Source organism: Rhea americana, unplaced genomic scaffold (assembly GCF_003343005.1).
Source record: "Rhea americana isolate MKP2758 unplaced genomic scaffold, rheAme1 scaffold_49, whole genome shotgun sequence".
Lineage (NCBI taxonomy): Eukaryota > Metazoa > Chordata > Aves > Rheiformes > Rheidae > Rhea > Rhea americana.
Window position 1 is genome coordinate 1613172 of NW_028186634.1, and position 20539 is coordinate 1633710.

General features: G+C 38.0%; 1 protein-coding gene across 2 annotated transcripts in view; it reads left to right on the plus strand.

The window, feature by feature from the left end:
* The first annotated feature begins 210 nt into the window (after positions 1 to 210).
* The window catches only part of PLEKHA7 (pleckstrin homology domain containing A7), a 150922-nt gene continuing 130593 nt past the window's right edge, over positions 211 to 20539 (plus strand). For both annotated transcript variants that reach the window (XM_085317145.1, XM_085317142.1), the window contains exons 1-3: positions 211 to 301; positions 435 to 511; positions 841 to 898. In XM_085317145.1, coding sequence (XP_085173271.1) covers positions 219 to 301; positions 435 to 511; positions 841 to 898 — 218 coding nt within the window. In that variant the 5' untranslated portion in view covers positions 211 to 218. The remainder of the gene's footprint in view (positions 302 to 434; positions 512 to 840; positions 899 to 20539) is intronic.

Below are 20539 nucleotides of genomic sequence, written 5' to 3' on the forward strand. Positions count from 1 at the left end.
CGGGGTCCCTGCGGCCGCTGCCTCTGGAAGGCGCCGCTCTCGTCACGGTGCGGAGGGCGGCGTCGCCCCTCGCCCGCGCCGGGCCGCCGCGCCTCTGGCGGCCGGTGGCCGAGGTGGTGGCGCTGCCGAGCAGAGCCGGGCACTGGGCGCCGAGCGCCGGCCGCCTGTCCGCCCGCCCGCACCCCCTCCCCGGCCGGCTGGCTGCGCGCACGGCGAACATGGCGGCGGCGGTGGGGCGGGACACTCTACCTGAGCACTGGTCCTACGGCGTATGCGGCGACGGCCGCGTCTTCTTCATCGAGTAAGGGGCCGGGGGGCGGCGGGGAGAGCGCGGGGGAGGCGCCCGGTTGCCAGCCGCGCTCCCGGCTTCGCCCGCCGCTGCCCGGCCACACGCAGTCGCTAACAGGTGCATGTTTTCCGCTTCTCCCTCCTAGTGACCTGACCCACACCACCACCTGGCTGCATCCTCGCACCGGGGAGCCCGTCAACTCCGGCCACATGATCCGCTCAGGTGGGTGCCCCGGGGGCGGCGGCGGGGAGGCCGCCCCCGCCCCGCCGCGCACCGTTAACGGCCGCCCCTGGCTCGCGCGCCCCATCGCCGCGCCCCATCGCCGCGCCCCGCTAACGGCCGCCTCCCGCCCGTCGCGCACCGTTAACGGCCGCCCCCAGCCCGCACCACCTCCACTACCACCACCACCCCCCGCCTCGCTCCGTTAGCGGCCGCTCCCCCCTCCCCCCCGYGGCCAGAGGGGCACTTTGAGGGCACGGGCGGAGTTCTCATCCTTTCTTTCCCTTTCTTTCTCTGTCTCTCTTTCCTTCTCTCTTTTCCCTCCCCTCCAGATCTGCCCCGAGGATGGGAGGAGGGGTTCTCGGAGGAGGGAGCCAGCTACTTTATCGAGTGAGTATTTCCCCGGCGTGGCGGGCGGCGTTGGCGGCGCGGCCGCCGCCGGGGGTTTGCGCCACCCCTTCGCCTCCCTCCCCCGCCGCGTAACCTGGCCTTTTCGCCGCTTTAATGATTAACACTAGGGAAAGTGAAAATGATGTGTGTGCTTTCGGCGGCGGGTGGGGAAAGTTGGCGCCTGGGCGTGAGGGTTGCGATGGGATCGAGGGGAAACGCAGGCTCTCCGGATTGCTCCCCCCTCCCGCCTTGCTTTATCAGGGTCGAGCAACAGGTTTCCCCCAGAGGGATGCTGCTTGTTGCTGTTTTCCCCTGCTTGGTGTTTGAAGTGCAGTTCGTGGCAGGTTGCAGTGTTCGAGTAATGGTTGAAGGTGGCAGCTTGTATTTATATTAAACGGCAAGTGTTTGTGGATGCAGCACTGCTAAGTTTTGCAAGCTGACGGCGCTCAGTGTCTCATCCGAGAAGCAGGACTGAATGGTTAAACTTGCTTTGCTTGTGCTAGCTGTTGTGTCTTCAGTATAGCGTATCTTTTTCCAGAGAACAGTTAAAAACTTGAGATGTGCTTTCTGTTAAGGCTGTGGTTTTTTTTTTGTTTTGTTTTGTTTTGTTTTTTGTTTTTTTTCCCTATGAGATGCAATTAGGTTGTAATAACATGAGGGAGAAAGCTTCTTTCAGGATTAGCATAAGGCTTTTAGGAATKTAAACAGGAACATTTTAGGAATGTAAGAGTAGAAACTCAATCAAATCAGCAAACTTCTGGGATGCTCTGGACATATAGTTATGTATTGCTTATGAGGTCTCTTCAGATTTCTAAAGGAAGATGCATGCTTTAATTTCCTGGAATTCATAATTACTAACATAAAGGATTGTGAAGTACTTGGACCACTACATTGTTTCAACACAGAACTGGAAGGGACAACTGGGGTCATTAAATGCAGTTCCCTATAATGTTGGCAGCTGTGTGACAGATGTTTATTTTAGCAAAGCCTGCAGGGTACTTCCCAAAACCCTATGGCAAACTTGAAATTTATAGTAAAGATCTAACTGCAGAACTACAACGTGTTAGGTAAAGAAGGGGGTGACTGAGGACATCATGAATACCTCCAAGAGCAGGATGTTTGTTAAATAAATGCTAGATGATCTTGTAATGTGTATCAAGCCATACTCTAAACAGGTAGAAAAGCCCAAATGTTGTTCTTTCACTGACCCAGAAAATTCCTTCCACAGCCAGACTGGGCAATTAGTTTGCCCTCAACTTACAAACAAGAGATACCAGTCAGGCATTGTAGAGAAGCTGAATGCCATTCGTGGCAGCCGTTCTTTAAGTGTGGCCAATTTTCACTGCCTCAAAAAGGAAAAAAAAAAATCCTTCTGGTTTCACAGATAACTAGTAAAATCCTAAAATATGTTATCTATATGTGGTGTAACTGTAGTATAAACAAATGAGAGCATTTCTGCAAATACCACACAAAATTGCCCCTTCTTCACAGGAATATACCTGCTTATGTCCTTTCCAGAAGCTTACTACTGCAGTTTTAAATCAATTTAGATTCCTTTTCCCTGCTGCTTTGTTAGAAGACCATTCGTGTGTCTTACTTGTCAAGTGATCAGAAATCTTCTAATGTCTGACCCGTTAAGTCCAACTTGTGTCCAGTGTGTTGTCATTTGAACTTGGGTTAATAGTGTTAACTTAAATTGGAATTGGTACAGGAAATGAAATATGGAATAGAGTGTATATTTTACAGAGTGATCAGATAAAGTTGGCCATTTTACTTCTGCTAAACAAAGTTTTGAGAGGGGCAATGATATTTTTTAACATACATCTGTTCAACTGTATTGCTTCAGACCAAAGGTTCACCTGATAGGCATCTCCTTTTCATCACTGCTGAAGAGGATACCCTTTGGAACTCAGCACGTAGTGTTTCCTCTAGCGCTGTTTGAGCCTTTTGTTTTCAGCTCAGAGGCTTCCTGAGCCAGGTGGAGTTTCTCTCTTTTCTTCCATGAACGTGTTTAGTTCCCTTTGTGGTCATACCAACTCCAGTATCTGCAGCATCCTTAGGGAGTTCATAGCTCACTACTCTCTTTACATTCTATGTGGCCTCTACCTGWTGATTTATCACCTTATAAAAAAGATTATTGGTTCTTAAATGCATAATTTCACATGTGGTACTATTAAACTCCATCTTCTAGCACTCTAGTTACAAAAGAACTCAAGGTTCTGGGCATAACGATCCAGTGCTATTTGTACTGGTTATAGTTTCCAGTTTAGTGTCATGCATAGAAATTTCATGAGGACATACATAGTTCTTCTGCTTGGGCTACTAATGAATTTATGAAATTGGATCAGTCAGCACACTGAACTCTGAGGAATGCTGCTAGTAACCTCTTTTTCTCATGGTAATTTACAATTTTAATATAACCTATTGCAATTTCCTCTATAGTCAATTCTTACATTACTTCTACTTTGAATACTTTCCTATGGGATGCTATATCAAATTTTTACATATATATAGGCCAGCTTCAATTATGTAACTGATTTCTAGTACAGTACTAATCAAAAGGTTCGACTAGTTGGGTATGAGCTATCTTTGATTTAAAAAAAAATGTAATTTATTCTACATCCCATTTATTTCTGTGTCTTCAGTACTCTGGGCTTGAAACATTGTGCAGTAAAATAGATAAAGGCTTATAAGCTGATCAAGCTTAATATTAAAACTAGATAAGCTTTTTCTTCCACTTTCAGCTAAATGAGCTGGATTCCTTGTTCAGTCCCTTTTAAAAAAAAGACTATCTATTTGATCATTCTGTAGTCATTCTCTGCACCTTTTGCAATGTGAAGCCATCTTTGTTGCATATGGGCGGACAGACTCATATACTTCTGTACATGAAACTTTTGTGAGTTTTGTACACAAAAACCTGGAGCTTTTGTGAAACTCTTGAACAGCCGAAGTGCTTTTTTGAAGCTAAAAATGTCTCTCCCTTCTGTATTTTAGCTTAATTGCATTTTTAGGAGGACACCTGCATGCAAAGCACATGAAAATGCTGCTAATTAACTGATGCATCAAGATCTTTTTGTTGCTCTGACTGATGGGACTATGCTTTATATTAGGAAGTCATATATGAAGCTGCATTCTAGTTCTTCCTGTTTCAGCCCATCCAGTTCTTCCTGAATCATCCTCTCTGTATTGATTATTCTTTTTGGTAGTGGCAAAGTCTCTTAGTGTAGTCTTACTAATTAAAATATTAAATAAATGACTCAACTGATCTTTGCTGATCACCATTTGGTAGTTTCAGCAAAATCTCACTCTTTCTTTTGCAGCTTATATCCAACTTAAATAGATTTGTCTTAAATGGGAAAATGGGATTTTCATATGTTTTTCCATATACATAACCTTAACATCTTTGTTACTCTGAATCAAATAAAGGTTCAGCTTAATCAGCCTTACTCAATGTAGATACTGATTGTTAATGACTACAGTCATCTTTGCTAGTCAACTATGAGATTTTTTCATATATATGACATATTTCCTCTTTCACTTTGAGTGGCAAGGATGTGTGCGAAAGAGCAAATCAAATTTTTGATTAAAAAATTAAATACTTCATTTGCTTAGTATGCCTACTTCTGATCCATTTGAAGAGGACTGTTGATTTAAGAGTGATCTTAGGACTAGATGTTTCTTTGCCTAATGGTGTTATAGCTCTTGAGTTTCCTGAGTGCGAGTGCTGAAGACAGCTTGAACTACTWCTTTTTTGTTTTCTCTGATGTTTTTGAAGTATAGGTTGGGCAAATGGTTATGTTGGAGTCATTGCAGGAAGAATGTTGTTGCTGAGCACACTTGTGGGGTTGAATGAAAGCATATCACTCAAATTTATTTTAGCTGGTTGACTTGCTGATGTGAAGTGATAAGTCCAGTTGGCAGACTCTTGTTGGGAGGGAGATGTGACATGCAGGGAAAATAGTGACTGATGAAAAACAGTGCATGTATGCATTATAATTCAGGTTTTTATTTCAGTTTGGTTGTTATCTTCCACTGATCATCTGAACTCCTGAAGTTCGAATATGAAACACTGGGAAAAAATCTATATATATATGTATGTATGTATGTATTTTATTGTTGCTGCTTCAGAACTTTGAAAGATTGAGGTTTGTGTTTATATGAAAGGATTCAGTCTTCCACTGTTGGATATCTAACTGTGACTCAAAGTATTACAAGAAGTGTGCTGCAAGCTACCAAGACTGTTTTAGAATGCTGCAATAATATTGCACCTCTCAAAGGTAATGTTGCATTCAAACTGTAGTCTAAAATTAAGAACAAACAAGTGGAAATCAGTACTTAAATAGTTGAAGCTAACTCTGTGATTTATTTCTGAAGTCAGTTGTTTCATTTGAAGTATGTCTGACTTGGACTCCTCCTCAGGTATATCAATGAAGAAGAAATAGAACTCTTATCCAAACAGTCATGATTCATAGCAATAGCCTGTAATTGTTTGCAACTATTGCTATTTAATGTGCCTTTTATTTAGTCTTTCTAGTATGTAGAATATATGCATGGCACGTTTCAAGTATTTGGAAATACTCTTGCTAAAAGAGTAAAGTAAACAAAAGGATGCCTTTGTAATTTTAATTCTGCCATATTTAACATATCTATTGAGATACTATATTACTGAAAATTGTACAGGAGCTCAGATTCACCCCGTGTGGACTATAGATTATACCTAATTAATGACTACTTAATCATAAAACGTCAAAGGGGAAAAGGCTGTCTGGATTACTGAATCCAGTCTGTTTGATTACCTGAGAGTATTGTTTTATAATCTCATTAATAAACTTAATCATAATGTTTCTTAAGCCCTGCAGAACTTCCTGCCTTCTCTGCTCCTACTATAATGTTGAAGACTGCTCTTTAGTGGTATTGTAGGTGAGCTAAAGCACATACTTTAGTATGTGTTGCAGAGCCTGGTTTATGTATGATTTTATTTCTTCTTGTGCTGTTTTCTGTGATGGTTGTTGCTGTAGGAATAAAACATACAGAGTACTCAACTGCTATGAGTAAAGAGAAGCGATCTCCCTTATAATGAGATCTTCAATACAGATGACGTTCTTTGTGTTTTTTGAACCTGTGCTTGAGATAAAAGGTTTTAATTAGTATTTCTATATCTATTTGTAAGTATACAAAATGATGTGAAATGCACCTGTGAACATGTGTGAAGAACAGGCTTATGAAGTACTTTGCTCTGTCATTGCTGTGTATAAGCAGTTTGAGTTGTATGGAGTTCCCAAAGTAGACTAAAAATTGTCTAGCTGGGAGCACATAAACTCACCAATGAAAATTGAAGAACTTGCACTGTCATTAGAGAATCTGAGGGTAGCCTCTGGCAAAATGAAAGAACTGTGTGCTGTAAAACATTGTGGAGAGTCTTTTAGGGGAGGAAACCTGGATTAGTTCCACAGTAGAATGCTATGGCTTCAGTTTATAAATCTTGAAATGGACTGTATGCAGCAAATGTAGGCATAGGTTATGACTCAGTACTAGAATTCAATTCAGAATCCTCATGAAGAGACTAGATTTCATTCAGGTAATTTATACTGATGGAAGAACAGATACAAAATTAAGAAGTGGCAGAAAAATGCTAGAATTAGATTGTATGTTGAAATGTAGGAGGAAAAAGTTGTTCCATCCTGCTGTTCTGCTTAGATGATAGATGGTCTTTAGCGGCCTCTACTGGTTTATTAATGGGAAATTAGGCAATGAGAGAAAAGATCTTTTTTTTTTTTTTTTTTTTTTTTTTTTTTTTTTTTTTTTTAAGAGTGTTCTGTTTGAGGGATAAGAGAGGGGAGAACTATATACAAAAATAAATTGCATTGCTTTTAAGAGTTTGTCTGCATCTTTCCTCTTGTTCTTTCTTCTCCAGCTCTGGCTTGATCATACAGCATGTTAACAAATTGTATTGCACAGAATGGCAGATAGCAAGTTCAATATCCCATCCCAGTTCTAGGTAGATAAGTTAGTGATGTTTCTTTCAAGCTGAGGGAGCACTTAAATTTCCTCTTTTGATGATCATCAAAGCAAGAGAGACCACTACTTAAAGAGTGGAGTAAATGCTGAAAAATTTATATGAAGGCAGAGAGATTGTGGAAAATTGCAGACAGTAGGATAAGTATTTTGTAGCTTAGCTCCTAGAAAAAGAAAAAAAAGATACCTGCTTCCTGAGATGCAGTGTGCCTCCTGGAAGGGCAGGTTTGGAACTGTGAAGAGGGAAAGCGCTGTGTGCGATTTGATTCTCTGATGTGTACGAGGAGGAACATTGTGTGCATTACCTGGGGGAAAAAGTGTGTGAGAAGAGAACTGGCTTTTGTTTTGTTTCTAAAACAAGGTTGCCCTAAAAGGTACTTGCCTTGTTTGTTAGTCCCTGTTTGTTCTTCTTCCAGAATAGACACTTGTTGGAAAACTAAATATTGACTACAGGAGAAGTCAGCAAGGGTAACAGACACATTTAAAGCATGGTTCCCATCAACTTGAAATGCTATTTTGAGTGCTGAGTGCTTCTGAAAATCGGCTTCCAGAGTTTCAAGGTTTGTCTGGGAAACAGAGGAATGTTCTTTTGTTCCAGTCTAGGTTATATGACTTGCTTATGTTGTAGCTTATGAGCAAGGGAAAGATCAGTTTCTAGAGATGCCAATATCCACTTTGACTATGAGATAATTCTTTGAAATTTTGCATCTTGTTCGTTGCATGTTCTATTGTGTTTTAATATGAAGCTGTTAGAAAAACTTCAACCATTCAGCCTCATTCCTGAATTAGGCTTTACATCTGCATTCACTGAATCTGTGTGTAAATATGTGCATTGGAGAGTTGCATGTTTCAGTGAAGATTTTAATATTTCTGAAAGTCTAAAATGTAAAAATAAATACAGTTGTGTAGGTATAGATACAATCTTTAAAAGTCTTGATAATCCTGTGTTAGATTTCAGACTACTCTGTGAAGTGTGTGTAATATCTAGGACGCCATTGCAGATTAGAAAATAGATCATTTTCAACACTTAGTTTTGTTTTCTTGGTTACTCAGTAAGTATCGAAAAGAGACAATTACGTTTGGGATAGTAGAATCTTTATATTAATACTATGYGTTTTGTTGAAGAACAGTGTTTTAAGCTATCGGTAGCTGTTGTACTATCTAGCAACTGGAGCTAATCAAAGTCACAGAATCAGTAAGGTTGAAAGATGACCTAGTCCAACCTCCCTCCTCAAGCAGGATCGTCTAGAGCACGTTAGACAGGGTTGCATCCAGGCGGGCCTTGAATATCTCCAGAGGAGGAGACTCCAACCTCTCTGGGCAACCTATTCCAGTGCTCTGTCATTCTCACAGTAAAGAAATTCTCCCTCATGTTCGGGCGGAACTTCCTGTGTTTTGGTTTGCCTCTTGTCCTTTCGCATGGCACCACTGATAAGAGTTTGGCCCCGTCCCCTTGACACCCTCCCTTCAGGTACTTACACACATTGATAAGATCCCCCCTCAGTCTTCTCTTCCGCAGGCTAAACAGGCCCAGCTCTCACAGCTGTTCCTCACAGGGCAGATGCTGCAGCCCTCTGACCATCCTTGTAGCCCTACGCTGCTGGACTCTTTCCAGTAGCTCCATGTCTGTCTCGTACTGAGGAACCCACAASTGGATGCAGTACTCGAGATGAGGCCTCCCCAGGGCTGAGGAGAGGGGCAGGATCACCTGCCTTGACCTGCTGGCAACACTCTTCCTAATGCACCCCAGGATACCATTGGCCTTCTTGGCCACAAGGGCACGTTGCTGCCTCATAGTCAACTTGTTGTCCAGAATCCAAAAGGATTACTTACATAGACGAGTATATTGTGCAAGATGTTTTTGTGTTTAATCATGGAGAAAACAAAAAAGTACATTTTCTAAATGACTCTTGCAGTATTAAACAATCTGAGTATGTGCTTCGGTAAAAATAGAAGCGTATGCTTTGAAGTACGTGGGTCCAGGTTTTTTCCTTGGTTCTATGTTCTGCACTTTTCTATCTTTCCATTTGCTACAGATTTTTATATTTTTTATATTAAAAATGAATTTTCACCTCACTACTGATAAAATTTACCATTACCTCCAAATACTACATTTCATTGCTACACATTAAGTATGGTATTTTAGTCCTCACAGGGATGCAGCACTATAAAGCTACCTTTATTAAAGTGATGCCACATTTGTTTAACATCACTATCCAATATGATTGTACATTCTAATTTACTGTTAAATCTAATTTGTTTTTGCATGTGCTCCTGGACTTTTTTTAATGATGTAGCAAACATGCTTGTTGCTGCACAACAAAAAGCATTGACCTTGGCTTGAATGATGGAAAAGGATGGGGCTAAAACATCATGTCACTTGTAGTTTTAGTTGCAGCATTGCGACAGCCTGTTTTACAAAATTTGCTCTAGGATTTTGTTCTCAGAAGCAGAACTCTTAATTTATAAGCAGATTTCTAATTTTAAAAAGTTAAATTCCAAGAAGAATCTGTTTAAGCTTCCAACCCTTCTCTGTTTGATTGTCTGCCATGTACCATGTAGTGCTTGGCAAGTATATTACTGACTTGTCTAGACACGTATGAAAGCTTGTTACCAATAGATGGTAGGTATGTGTTTTTCTGCCTGAAGTGTTCTCTAAATCCTTGTTTTCCTTGTTGTTTACCTTTATCTTTAAAAGCTTTAGCTTGAAAGAAACAAAAACACGAGAACTTCTGAAATGAGTTTTGGATGCAGTGATGAAATGAAGTGCTTGAATAGTCCTGAATTTTGTTTTATATGCAGTGTTCTGTCACACAAAGATTTTTATTTATTTACTTTCTGGAGGCCAGATGCCCTGAATTAAGGACAAAGTACTGAGCATTTGGTAAATACATGTTCATTTTGAACCTTGTTGTCTATAATTGGTAAAAAGATAATTCTCCAGGAGCACTGTGTCGACTGAGATAGTCAAATATGACTAAGCAGCAAAGCAGACTGTTAGTTTTCTACTTTATTTCATCTGAAAAAATGTAAAGTTATTGTTAGGATGTAAAGTAAGCTACGTACTAACATGTGTTAGTACTTAAAAAAAAAAAAAAGGTAAAGTTATGTAAAGCCTCTTGCAATTTGCATATTTGTTTCAAAATGTCATAGTTGCACGTTTTTCAAATTTGGAAAATGCTTGAGCAGAAGCTTTCAGTTAACTTACATTTTTACTAGGTTCTCCAATTTTTTCCTGTTATTTTGCTGTCCCTTTTCTGGATGGAAAGGAGACTAACTTGGATTAACTTAGGATATTGGTGTTAATAATATGATGGAGAGCAACAAAAAAGTAGAAATGCAGGGTAAATCAGAGGGCAGATACATATGTATGTGTGTGTATATATTTGGTAATAGGTGTCTTTTTAAGCTGAGTTTTATGTGTTCTAGACATGTAGTCTGCAGGTTTAACCTCTTAATGCTTCAGTTCAAGGCATATTTTGGATCAAAAGGAAAGAAATTGTCCTTCAAATACCTAGAACAATAAATCTGTTATATGTATTTCATTAGAATGTTTTAACATATGAGGGCTGAACTGTTCTAAAAAGTAGCATTAATTTTTTTAAAAATATATATTTTTCTGAAGATCAGGAGTTGTAACATCAGGTGTTTGCACGAGGAGAAAGGACTGGCAAAATCTGTATGAAAGTAGTTGCTCCAGAGATTGTGGTTTTAAATTAAAACCGTATCCAGTTAACAGGGTTAAATTAAAATTAAATTATGAAAGGTTAGCTGCAAAATGATGAGACCCACTTTTCTTAGATGACTGTTACTAGTCGCTTGATATTTATTATTACCATCTCAAGATATCAGCCCTTCTGAACACTGTTTTGGTTTTGTTTTTTGCTGGTGCTCTGTACAGCTGTGAATATATACTATATAGACAGCAGGTTTTCTGTGTAGAAAAGAGCTGATCACCTTAAGACAGCAAATGAGATATCAGGCTTGTGTACTATACAGTTTTTTAAAATCTCTTCTTAGGCAAATGTTTGTATTTTTAGAAATTCAATTGTCAACATGCCATTTTTTTTAATGTGAAGTTGTTGCTTGTTTTCCAGCTAAGGCAGTAATCTTTTGTTAAACAGTTTGGGGGAAATGTCTTTATTTCCTTCCTTGCAAATCGTAGACAGATGCTGTTCTTAAAATGCTACTTCTGTATTTTTCTTTTCAGCACAGAAGTACTTGCCACCTGAAACTCTCTTTCGGATAGCGATAAGAATCATTCCTTCAGCACAGTATATGCTATTACTACAGTATTCAGTTTTGAATAGTCTAACCTTTTTCCTTTTGCTCTTCCAGTTAGCTATGGTGAGTTGAAGTTTGAGTGTTTTCTTTTTTTTTTTTTTTTTAAATCAAAGACCAATGGCTTATTTTTCTGTTTCATGCTAAGTCATTACATGAAATTCTTTTAGTAAGCAGGTTACAGGTATTGAGTTAGACTTTGGTATGCTAATTTATTGATCTGAATCATTACAGTTAGAATGTGAAGTGATAAAATCTTAAACTTCATCAAGGTTAATATCACTGTGACATACTTTCTGATGTCACTACCTGGGTTTTTCCTCATACTATTAACTTTTTTGAGAAAATAAACCCGCAAATCTTTGACTGAGACCTCTATAAGAGAGGGTTGTATTTCCATACCCTTGGAGAATATTGAAATGTGTAAGAAAACACTAAAACAACTGCAAATGGAGGAGGAAAAAAATGAATCTGAGAAGGAATTAAAACAGCACTTATTTTAATGACTTTTAGTGCATTTTCGTCTGCTCCATGTTCTTCAGCGTGTCATTGTTGGGCCTGAAATTGAGGTTTTACATAGGGATTTTTATTGTAGTTGAAGGAAGAAAAAAAAATCTCAGGTAGAAACGTTAAATTGCAGTTACTGTTGGAGTAAACGTTACTGACTCAGAACATGCAATGTCTAGTTAAATGCAAGATATGGAAATACATAATTAAGGTATTCAAGCATCTTTGGTAATACCCTATATTATTTTTATGCAGTAACTATAAAATTGTGGTAGAGTAGTGCTTGCCTACAGATTTACAAATAATATGGAATTTTAGATTCTAGTAGTTCTGCTTCCACATAGTGAGCAATGTGGAAAGGCTGCCACAATATTAGCACTTCTGTCAGGTGATCCAGAGAATTTTGATAGAAAGTTCTTCAGGGTTTTGTGTGAAATTTAAATAACTGTAGTACATGATTGTTGGATTTCTGCGAGGAGACTTGCAGTCACTTATATATGCTGACTTCAGTAAGCAAAATGGGATCTGAGCTGGGCTATTCCTTGGGAGGCTGCAGAGTAAGACAATAGCTGAGCTACAGCTGCAGTGTGTGAACCAAGGATTCCTGGAGGGCTTGCAGCGCTCGCTGCRTGTTGGTGCTGTGAACTTGTTGGCCGAGGGACAGCACATGCTAGGTGGCAGGCCCAGCGGCTAGTCCGTGGCTGCTGGCCCCTTGTACTGGGCTGGCAGAATCTGCTGTCATGCTGCCAGTTTTAATAGTAATGAAAAAAATGCCCCAAGCATTTGAAGTTCAAGAAAACACTATGTAAACCAAGTTTGTATTGAACAGGTTACTAAAAGAGAGGGAAACATGGGAAGTATTTGAAGATGTAGATTAGTGAATTGATAATCTTGATACTGACTTTTGGATGTGTGCATATATTCACAAATTATAAAAAGCTGAAGCATTTTGAACAGACAGCAGTGTGAACCTGAAAAGACCCCCCAAACAGTGTGATTGTTTCTGAAAGAAATCCCAGGGCGTTCATCCCCTCTTTCATCATGAGGGTTCTAAAATAGCCTTTTTCTGCAACTTTCCCTGCATCATCATTGTTTGTAAGGAAGCTTACTATTTTTTTTCCTCATTGGCCAGATGCAGTGGTCACCTAGTGTATCTGAAGTTCTTGTCATTTCACCAGCCAAACCTGTGGTTCTGGTAGCTTAGGAGGGGAGCTAGGTAATGAGGTGTTTGGAAACCTGCAGAAAAAGACAAGCAGGCAATGCTTGTAAGGTGAATGGTGGAGCTATGTGTCAGTCACCTATGAGGAGAATAGATTTTTGAGTTGAGTGTAGTGGTGGACAGGACACAATGATGTGGGTGGGTTAGAAGGCAATGTTTTGAATTATCTGAAAATAAAGCATTAAATGATATCTATAAATAACAAGAACTAAAGAGAGAAACCAAGGAGGAAAAAAGTTGGAGTTTCTGTGTGTGTATACTTTAGTTTTCTGCTCCCTCACCACAAAAGTATCAGTCTCAGAGAAGGGAGCTACCGATACCAGAAGTTCAGTTTTTACAGCTCATCCTCCTTGACATTAGTTCTCCTCCTAGGGAACTAAGGGAACTATGGTTAGCAGTTTGCAGGATGTTTCTGTTTCACTAGCATGCTGTTTCTGAGTCACTGTGGTAGCAGACAGCAGAAGTTCAAGTACACCAAGACTTATGGAAGTCAGATTAAGCATTGCCTGAGATGTTTTAAGAAGAGGTTGCTGCAGGTTATGTTTTGGAGTAATATAGCTACAAGAATTTTCAAATTGTTAATGTTAGAACATTTTGTTTGTGTGGGCAGATGAGAAGACCTAGAAACCTACATTTGTGCTGTCTTACAGCTATTTTTTGAGTGGTTTCTATTACTGTGATGGGGTAAACTATATAAAGGTCTATTACATTTTTGCTTGAGAATAGAACAAAGTAGTGTATTTTTTAATAGATAATGGCTTGCTAGTGAATATTATCTTTGTTTCATTTGAAAAGAAAATTTCAAATGGCTTATTTCTGATGAATTGTTGAGATTTACTTGATTAGAAGCACAATAAGAAATTATATCAACAAGCTGAACAAACTGTAATAATTCCAAACTATGTAATACTGAAGTAGTCTATTAAAGGACAAACTTTTTGATGTTGACAGTTTGTTTTCACCAAAATGTTAATGRTAAATTAACTTTCTTTTTCCCTTAATAAGATTTCTAAAAGACAAAATGAATAATAAGTAACAAGTTTTCTAATTGTGATCAAGTCTGCATAATGGTTTTGGGTGAAAGTGAATTGGAGAGGCATATCAAGAATGCTGTTCTTAGTGAATATCAGCATTTCATAGAACACATAAGTGGGGAAAAAATATTTGATCAATTTAATGAAGTTAGTAAGTGTTCTGTGGCAAGGTTCCTTGGTTCTGAATGAGTATAGAAATCTGAGAGCCTGACCTCTGCAAATACCTTAAAAATTAGACTTTTATTGTATTATTCATTTCTGTGTTTTATTCAGTCAGCTCAGCAGCTTCCATGCCAATTAACTTGATGTTCCAGTTATTTTGGCTGCTGAAGCTTGTACRGAGAATGCTAAATTGCAGTATAATGCTTGTCTACTGGCGAGGTGACTAGCAGTATGAAGAAGGTATGAATTTGAAGAATCAGAATGTGAAGAATTAGAGTAAACTTAGCAGCATTAGGAAAGCCCTTTGTTTTCAGCTGATTTGAAGTTGACATGCTTGTTCCTGTGTAGTGTTGTGGCTTTATATAGGCTGAACACTAGTTCTGCAACTATGAAATAAATGTTTAGGAAGCGTCCAGATATACTGTGTAGAAATGAGCTTGTTTAAAACCAAAACAACATTCCTGGAAACTTCTAATGTCTTGGGAGGTAGATAAAAACAATTTCTAGCTAATAATTGAAGAAGTTACTTTCTGCAGAAAGGTGGGGTCGCTAAAAGTTAGTATTAGTTGGAACTGCTGGAATATAAACAAAATGACTTCTGTCTGTGAAATTTATCCTGTTTCCCAGTTGAAATAGTTTTGATTACTTGTAATTTTTTTTTTTTTTTGAAGAATTTGAATGAATTTGGAGAAACTCTTCAGTGGCTATTTCATGTTGCACCAGTGTTTCCATCAAATGAAATTTGATGATCTGGAGCCTAAGTCACAAAACAATTCAAGCTGTGGCAGCCAATATGTGGATTGCATTTGAATTTCAATTCTGAAGTGAGCTAAAATAAAATTTTATTTTATTTTATTTTTCTTTTTTGTATATGATAGAAAGGGATTTTTTTTAAATTTCGTGATCATTCATTTTAATAGGCAGATAGGAAGTTTTGGTTTCACTTTCTATTTTCAAGCCAATTTTAAACTAGAACCTTGTAAATTTGTTCTTTTCTAGCTGGTCATGAATTGAAAAACAAAAATGAGCTTAAGTATATTCCTGGTTTTTTTTGACAATGTATGACATAGCTGTTAGCTGAATAAGAAGGGAAGATACTTTCTTTTTATCTGCCTAGAAGCTAAAGCATTAAACAAACTTTTGAAAGTAGTTTAGAGGTACAGGAGTTAATTTAACTTTTCCATGGCATATGATAATTATGTAATGATATCAAGTAACATATGCATACGTTTTGAAAAACTAATATGGCCTTACAGCAAGGTCTTTTAGCTTACCATCTTCGTAGAGTAACATCAAAAATGCTACTTATTGAGACAAAAGGCTTTAAGGAAGTCTTTCTGTATTTCTTAATGCTAGGAAAAAATATTTAATATCTGAAAGCTTTGGAAAACAGGAACAGTTCTAACGCAAGTTTCAGAATTTATACTGTTTCAGCTGTTAAAAAAGGCAGAGTTCGACAGTAAATGTTTAGCTCGTAAATGTCTTTATGTGGTGGGTGTTTCTTTTTTTAAAAAAAGTCTTTTCTACTGAGGAGGGTAAAAGCTGTTGTGTTCTACTTAACTCTCACTGGATATTCAAATAGACTATGGTAACTCTTATATTGTCTTACATTGGAGCGTTTAATGTTTTTAAGATGCTTAATAATGAAAATGGATGCATAGTGCTCAACAGATCAAGTATGAACTTCTTACTGTGGTTGTTAGACATGAAATAGCACAAGAGGGGAACATCCTTTGAAGTTTTCTACTTCTTAGCTTGATATATTTTTTTTGCCTCCCMAAGATGTTGAGAATAATTCTTACAGACCAGGAAAAAACATGCATGTATATAGGTAAAGCATCTTTGGAAATAAACTTAAAACTATAGGAAACCAATTGTTAGACTACAATATAATGTTCTGTTGTGGAAAGCTAGTGCTTGTATATGAATGCTTGGAAAAAATGCAGACCAAACTGCTCACATGCTGCTGCTTACAATGCACTTACATACATTAAAAAAAAAAAAAAATCAAGGTTTCTTAGAAACACAGGCCTCTCCTTAGATTTCTTGCTAAAGAAGCTTATCTTAAATGTCATTGCTTTTTTTTTCAGGTGACTTTTGTAAGGCATACCTGTATAATGTGTTATCTTAATTACTCAGAGTAACCACAAACAATGACGGGACCTATAATAGATGGCTGAATACTTGCATTTTTACAGAACTGGAAATGCAGGTGATGTAGATACTGTTATTGATGGGAAAATATTCCTATTTTGTCAAGAAAACTGGGAGATAGAAATGTGAGATACCTGTGGCCAGCAAACTTTATTTAGACATACACACTGATGTGAAATTCTAAATAACAGATCTTCTTTAGCATTTAACTGCTCAAAGATTATGAGGCTAGGAAGCAGCCTGCTCTGCCTGAAGGTGTAGCCACTGCTCTGGAGGACAGACTTGCTGAGGCGAGATGGGTGGGTACAGTGAATTGAGAATTTCCGTCTAAGAACAGAAGAAGAAAGGGCTAAGAGAGCTGCAAACACCTTGAAACAGTGCTCAGGTTAGTGATCTAGGCGAGGTTATGGAGAGAGGAATTTTTGTTGTAATATGCCTGAGGAAGGCTGGTTTGAGATGAAGCCTTGCAAGACTGTACTGGCTGGTGACTTCTCTATCCCAGTCTTAGGTGTGGCTTAACAGCTGTTCTAAAGTATTAACGAAACTTGAAACTCAGTTTCTTTTTTTCTCTTCTTACCTAACCTATCCTGCTCCTTCTGCCAACGTGTACAACATGTATTCTTTTTCTGATATTCTGCAGATGGTGGGGGAGGATTAGATATGACTATATAAAAGACTTTGGCTTTGATTTGTTGGGATCTTCACCAGCTACCTAGTTTTGTGTATCTTCCAGTGGGTTGGTTTTAGTCAGTGTTTGATTGTTTTTCCTTTTAGGTAACAAGACAGTGAAGTAGAGAATAGGCACCCCTTAGCATAACTCTGGAAAGCAATGTTAATTTATCTGGTTCAAAAGGGATGAAAACTTGATTGATCTTGGAAAGAAAAGGGCTATTCTGTTGGACTGTTGTGCTGAGAAGAATGTAGCTTAATGACTTCTGATTCTTTTCTCTTAGAGAATCCTTACTGGAAATACTGCATGAGCAGAATGATTGATCAAAAATACCCCAAGTCCTACTAGTTTTCAGTGTTGTCCTACTGCACTAGTAAACTATTTTGCTGTTCTACGTAGTTTCTGAATTCTCTGAGTAAATTTGCAACATGTAAATAGGGTTTTGTTCTAAGGAATCAGCTTGTATATTCAGTGCCTGTGATGTTTTTGTTTCCATGACCATTGCATAGAAATGTTCTGTTGGATTTGTGCGTTCTGTAATCAATGGGGCTCTCTGAATACTGCAAAAATTAAAATTAAAAATAAATCCACCGAGCAGTGCATGCATCTGACTCCTCCCAAGGAAACTTATGCCTCAGCTAAATACAATTTGGAGAAATTGCTCAATGATACTTCTCAAATTTTCATCTGTGCTGTTAYTGATGAAGTGATAAAATGATTTCAGTAAAGCTTAAGTGATAGCTTTAGTTAAAAAGAAATGTTTTTATATCTCTTGTTTTTAATTTCTTATATAACTTGAAAATTTAATTGAAAACTTTGCAGATGCCTTTTTATAAACCAAAGGTGGAAGATTTCTGTCTCAGATGAGAAAGTTTCAGATATTTAAGTCACTGAAGTGTTTTAATTGTTATATTCTAAGGTTGTCTGAATATTGCAATTGAAATTTTGGTTATGATGGAAGGCTTAGAATAGGTTCTGAAAACTTTTTTAAATTATCTGWTTAAACATTGAGGTAGAAGTATTGATTGAGTAACTTGTGGAATAAAAAATGTTTTTTATCTCAGACATAACACTTTCAAACCTGCCTTTTTCAGTCATTTGTAATCTGAATTGCTATCAGTTGGGAAAATGCAGCCAAGAGTGATCTGTTAAAGAATGTGCTCTTAACTGTGCTGCATTGTATATGCAAGATGGGAAATCCCTCCACTTACTGGGCATTGGGATTTCCACGCCTGTTGAAATTTAGCCTCAGTTGAAAGGCTTTATCAGTATTTTTGATTTGCTTGCAAATGAACTGCTACGTTTGTGTTTTTGCAGACTAAGAGATAAAATGCAGCAAAGTAAAATTATGTGGAAGATACTGCTTTCWGTTAAAGGAATTGAAGCCTCTACAGTCATAACTTTACTATAGAAAAATATGCAGTGTGTTAGCTTTGCTTCATGGGAATTCTGAACAATATCTACAGTTTTTAGTTTTATTTTACTCTTCCCTGTATCTTATTTTAGTTTCAAAGTAAAAATGAGCCCGTAGAAATACTTTTTTTAAAAAAGTACTTTCGTTTATTACAAGAATTGAGCACAAAATGTGTGGGGTTCTGCTGTACCACAAGGGGGCATTTTTGGTGCCAACTCTGCAACACTGTTCAGTAAAGGAGGAAACATGCTTTTGGATATTTCACTTTGGATGCATTTACCTTGAAAATAAAATAGAAATGATGCTTCTGTACGCTTTGTTTCATAACAAGAATAACTTAGAGATATTATAAGTTTCCCAGCTAATGAGGAATTGATGAACAAGATTTTTATAATTACATAAAGCCTAAGAATTCAAAATAAAACAAATTCGTTGGATTTAGGATTTTGTGCTGGTTAAGTTAAATTAAATGATCTGTTGACTTGGTATTGACTACAAAGAGTAAAGTTRGACATTGAGGAAAATATGATGCTGAGACTGTTTCCTTCTTAGGTCAAGTAATTTTTAATAATATGGTTCAGTGTGAAACGTTACTATAAAAGGTGTACCCTTTTGTTTTATATGGAATGCAAGACTAATAATTAAACTAGAGGAAACGCAACTGCAAGTACTATGGAATACTAGTGTAAGATAACCTCATGCTAACATTTCTAATGTTTGCAGTTTATCACTGAAGATGAGTGATAAATACTGTAAATGGAGAAATAGTTGGATTTGTGTATGGTGTGTAATGAATTTGACTTCCTGTTGAATTCAGAGATGCCTACCCTTTGTAGTGGGGTGGACCACAGTTTCCTACAGAAAGCCTTGGAGAGCTGTCTATGTTGCTTCCTTGTGTATGTAGACAGCAGCATGCTATTGCTCCATCATATGACTGGGACATGTGTGTGCCTGTTACATGTGGGGGTGTATACTCTTCACAACATGGAGGCATCCTCTGGCAAGTGCTCTTGTCCGGTGAGAGGACTCACTCATGTATTTCAGTTGTTTGTCCTGACTCCCAAAGTTGTCATGTGATAAGGGGGCTTTCCTCTGTTAAGAAAGTTGCAGGAGCAGAGTACTGGAACAGTTCTTCCAACTTGAAAAAAATGTGGTTTTGAACATCTCACCAGAAATATAGCAGTAAGGAACAGCATGTTAACCAGATGAATTGTTCTAGCAGGTTGAATTTCTTATGCCAGCTCGACTAATCTTCAGGGGCTTTATGATCTCAGTAGACACAGAACATAATTGTAGTAGGACTTGGTTTGTTTTTTTAGATCTGACAGATTTTTGTTACTACTTTAACATTCTAAAATACTCTTAATTCATAAATTAAATTTGTACTGAAGTTGTACAGTACTTGTATTTTTGTCATTCAGATGTACAGCATCTCTARATATTTGCTTGAAGGGTGATTAAAGTATTTTGAATACTTCATGTGAAGGACTAGTGTGGCAACAGTAGTTTTGTTGCATCAGTTAATGTGGATGCCATTCAGTTAGATTTGGCGTGTGTTATGAAAAACATTCAGTCATCTACTGAGGTAATTCTATACTGAGGTTATTTTTATGATGCTGTTTTTTTTCCCCTGAAATATGTATCCTCTTGTATGTGATCTGCAAGTTTTTGTGACTTATTTGCTATCTGTTAACAAGATGACTTAACTGTCTGTATTTTTCCTTTAAGAGAAAATCTTTTTTATTAGATTTCTTAAAGTGTATGAAAACAGAATTGTAATGCACTTGCTTTGAAAGAAAAAAATAACAAAGTGAGTACAGATTGAAAAAAGGATATACTGAACAGACTTTTTCAGCTGGAGAGTGCAGTGCTACTGTGTCCTCACAACAATTGCATTTTGAGGGTGCTGTGGAATTTTAATCTTGTTGGAATGAGAAGGCAGTGCATGTGCTGGTAACCTCTATTGTTTGTCCTCAAGGAACAATGTTGTAGTCATTAGAATTTATTAGTGTTGGGGTGGCAAATAATGCTGAAAACTATTTTATGTATTTCTATTTTTAAACTTTTTTTAGATTTTTGCATACAAATGCAAACATTGCGGGCTGCAAACTAAAGCTCTGCTCTTTTCACTGGGTTACGGGCTACAGTCATAAAAATGTAGAAAGCTGGTGGAGATGTGGATATA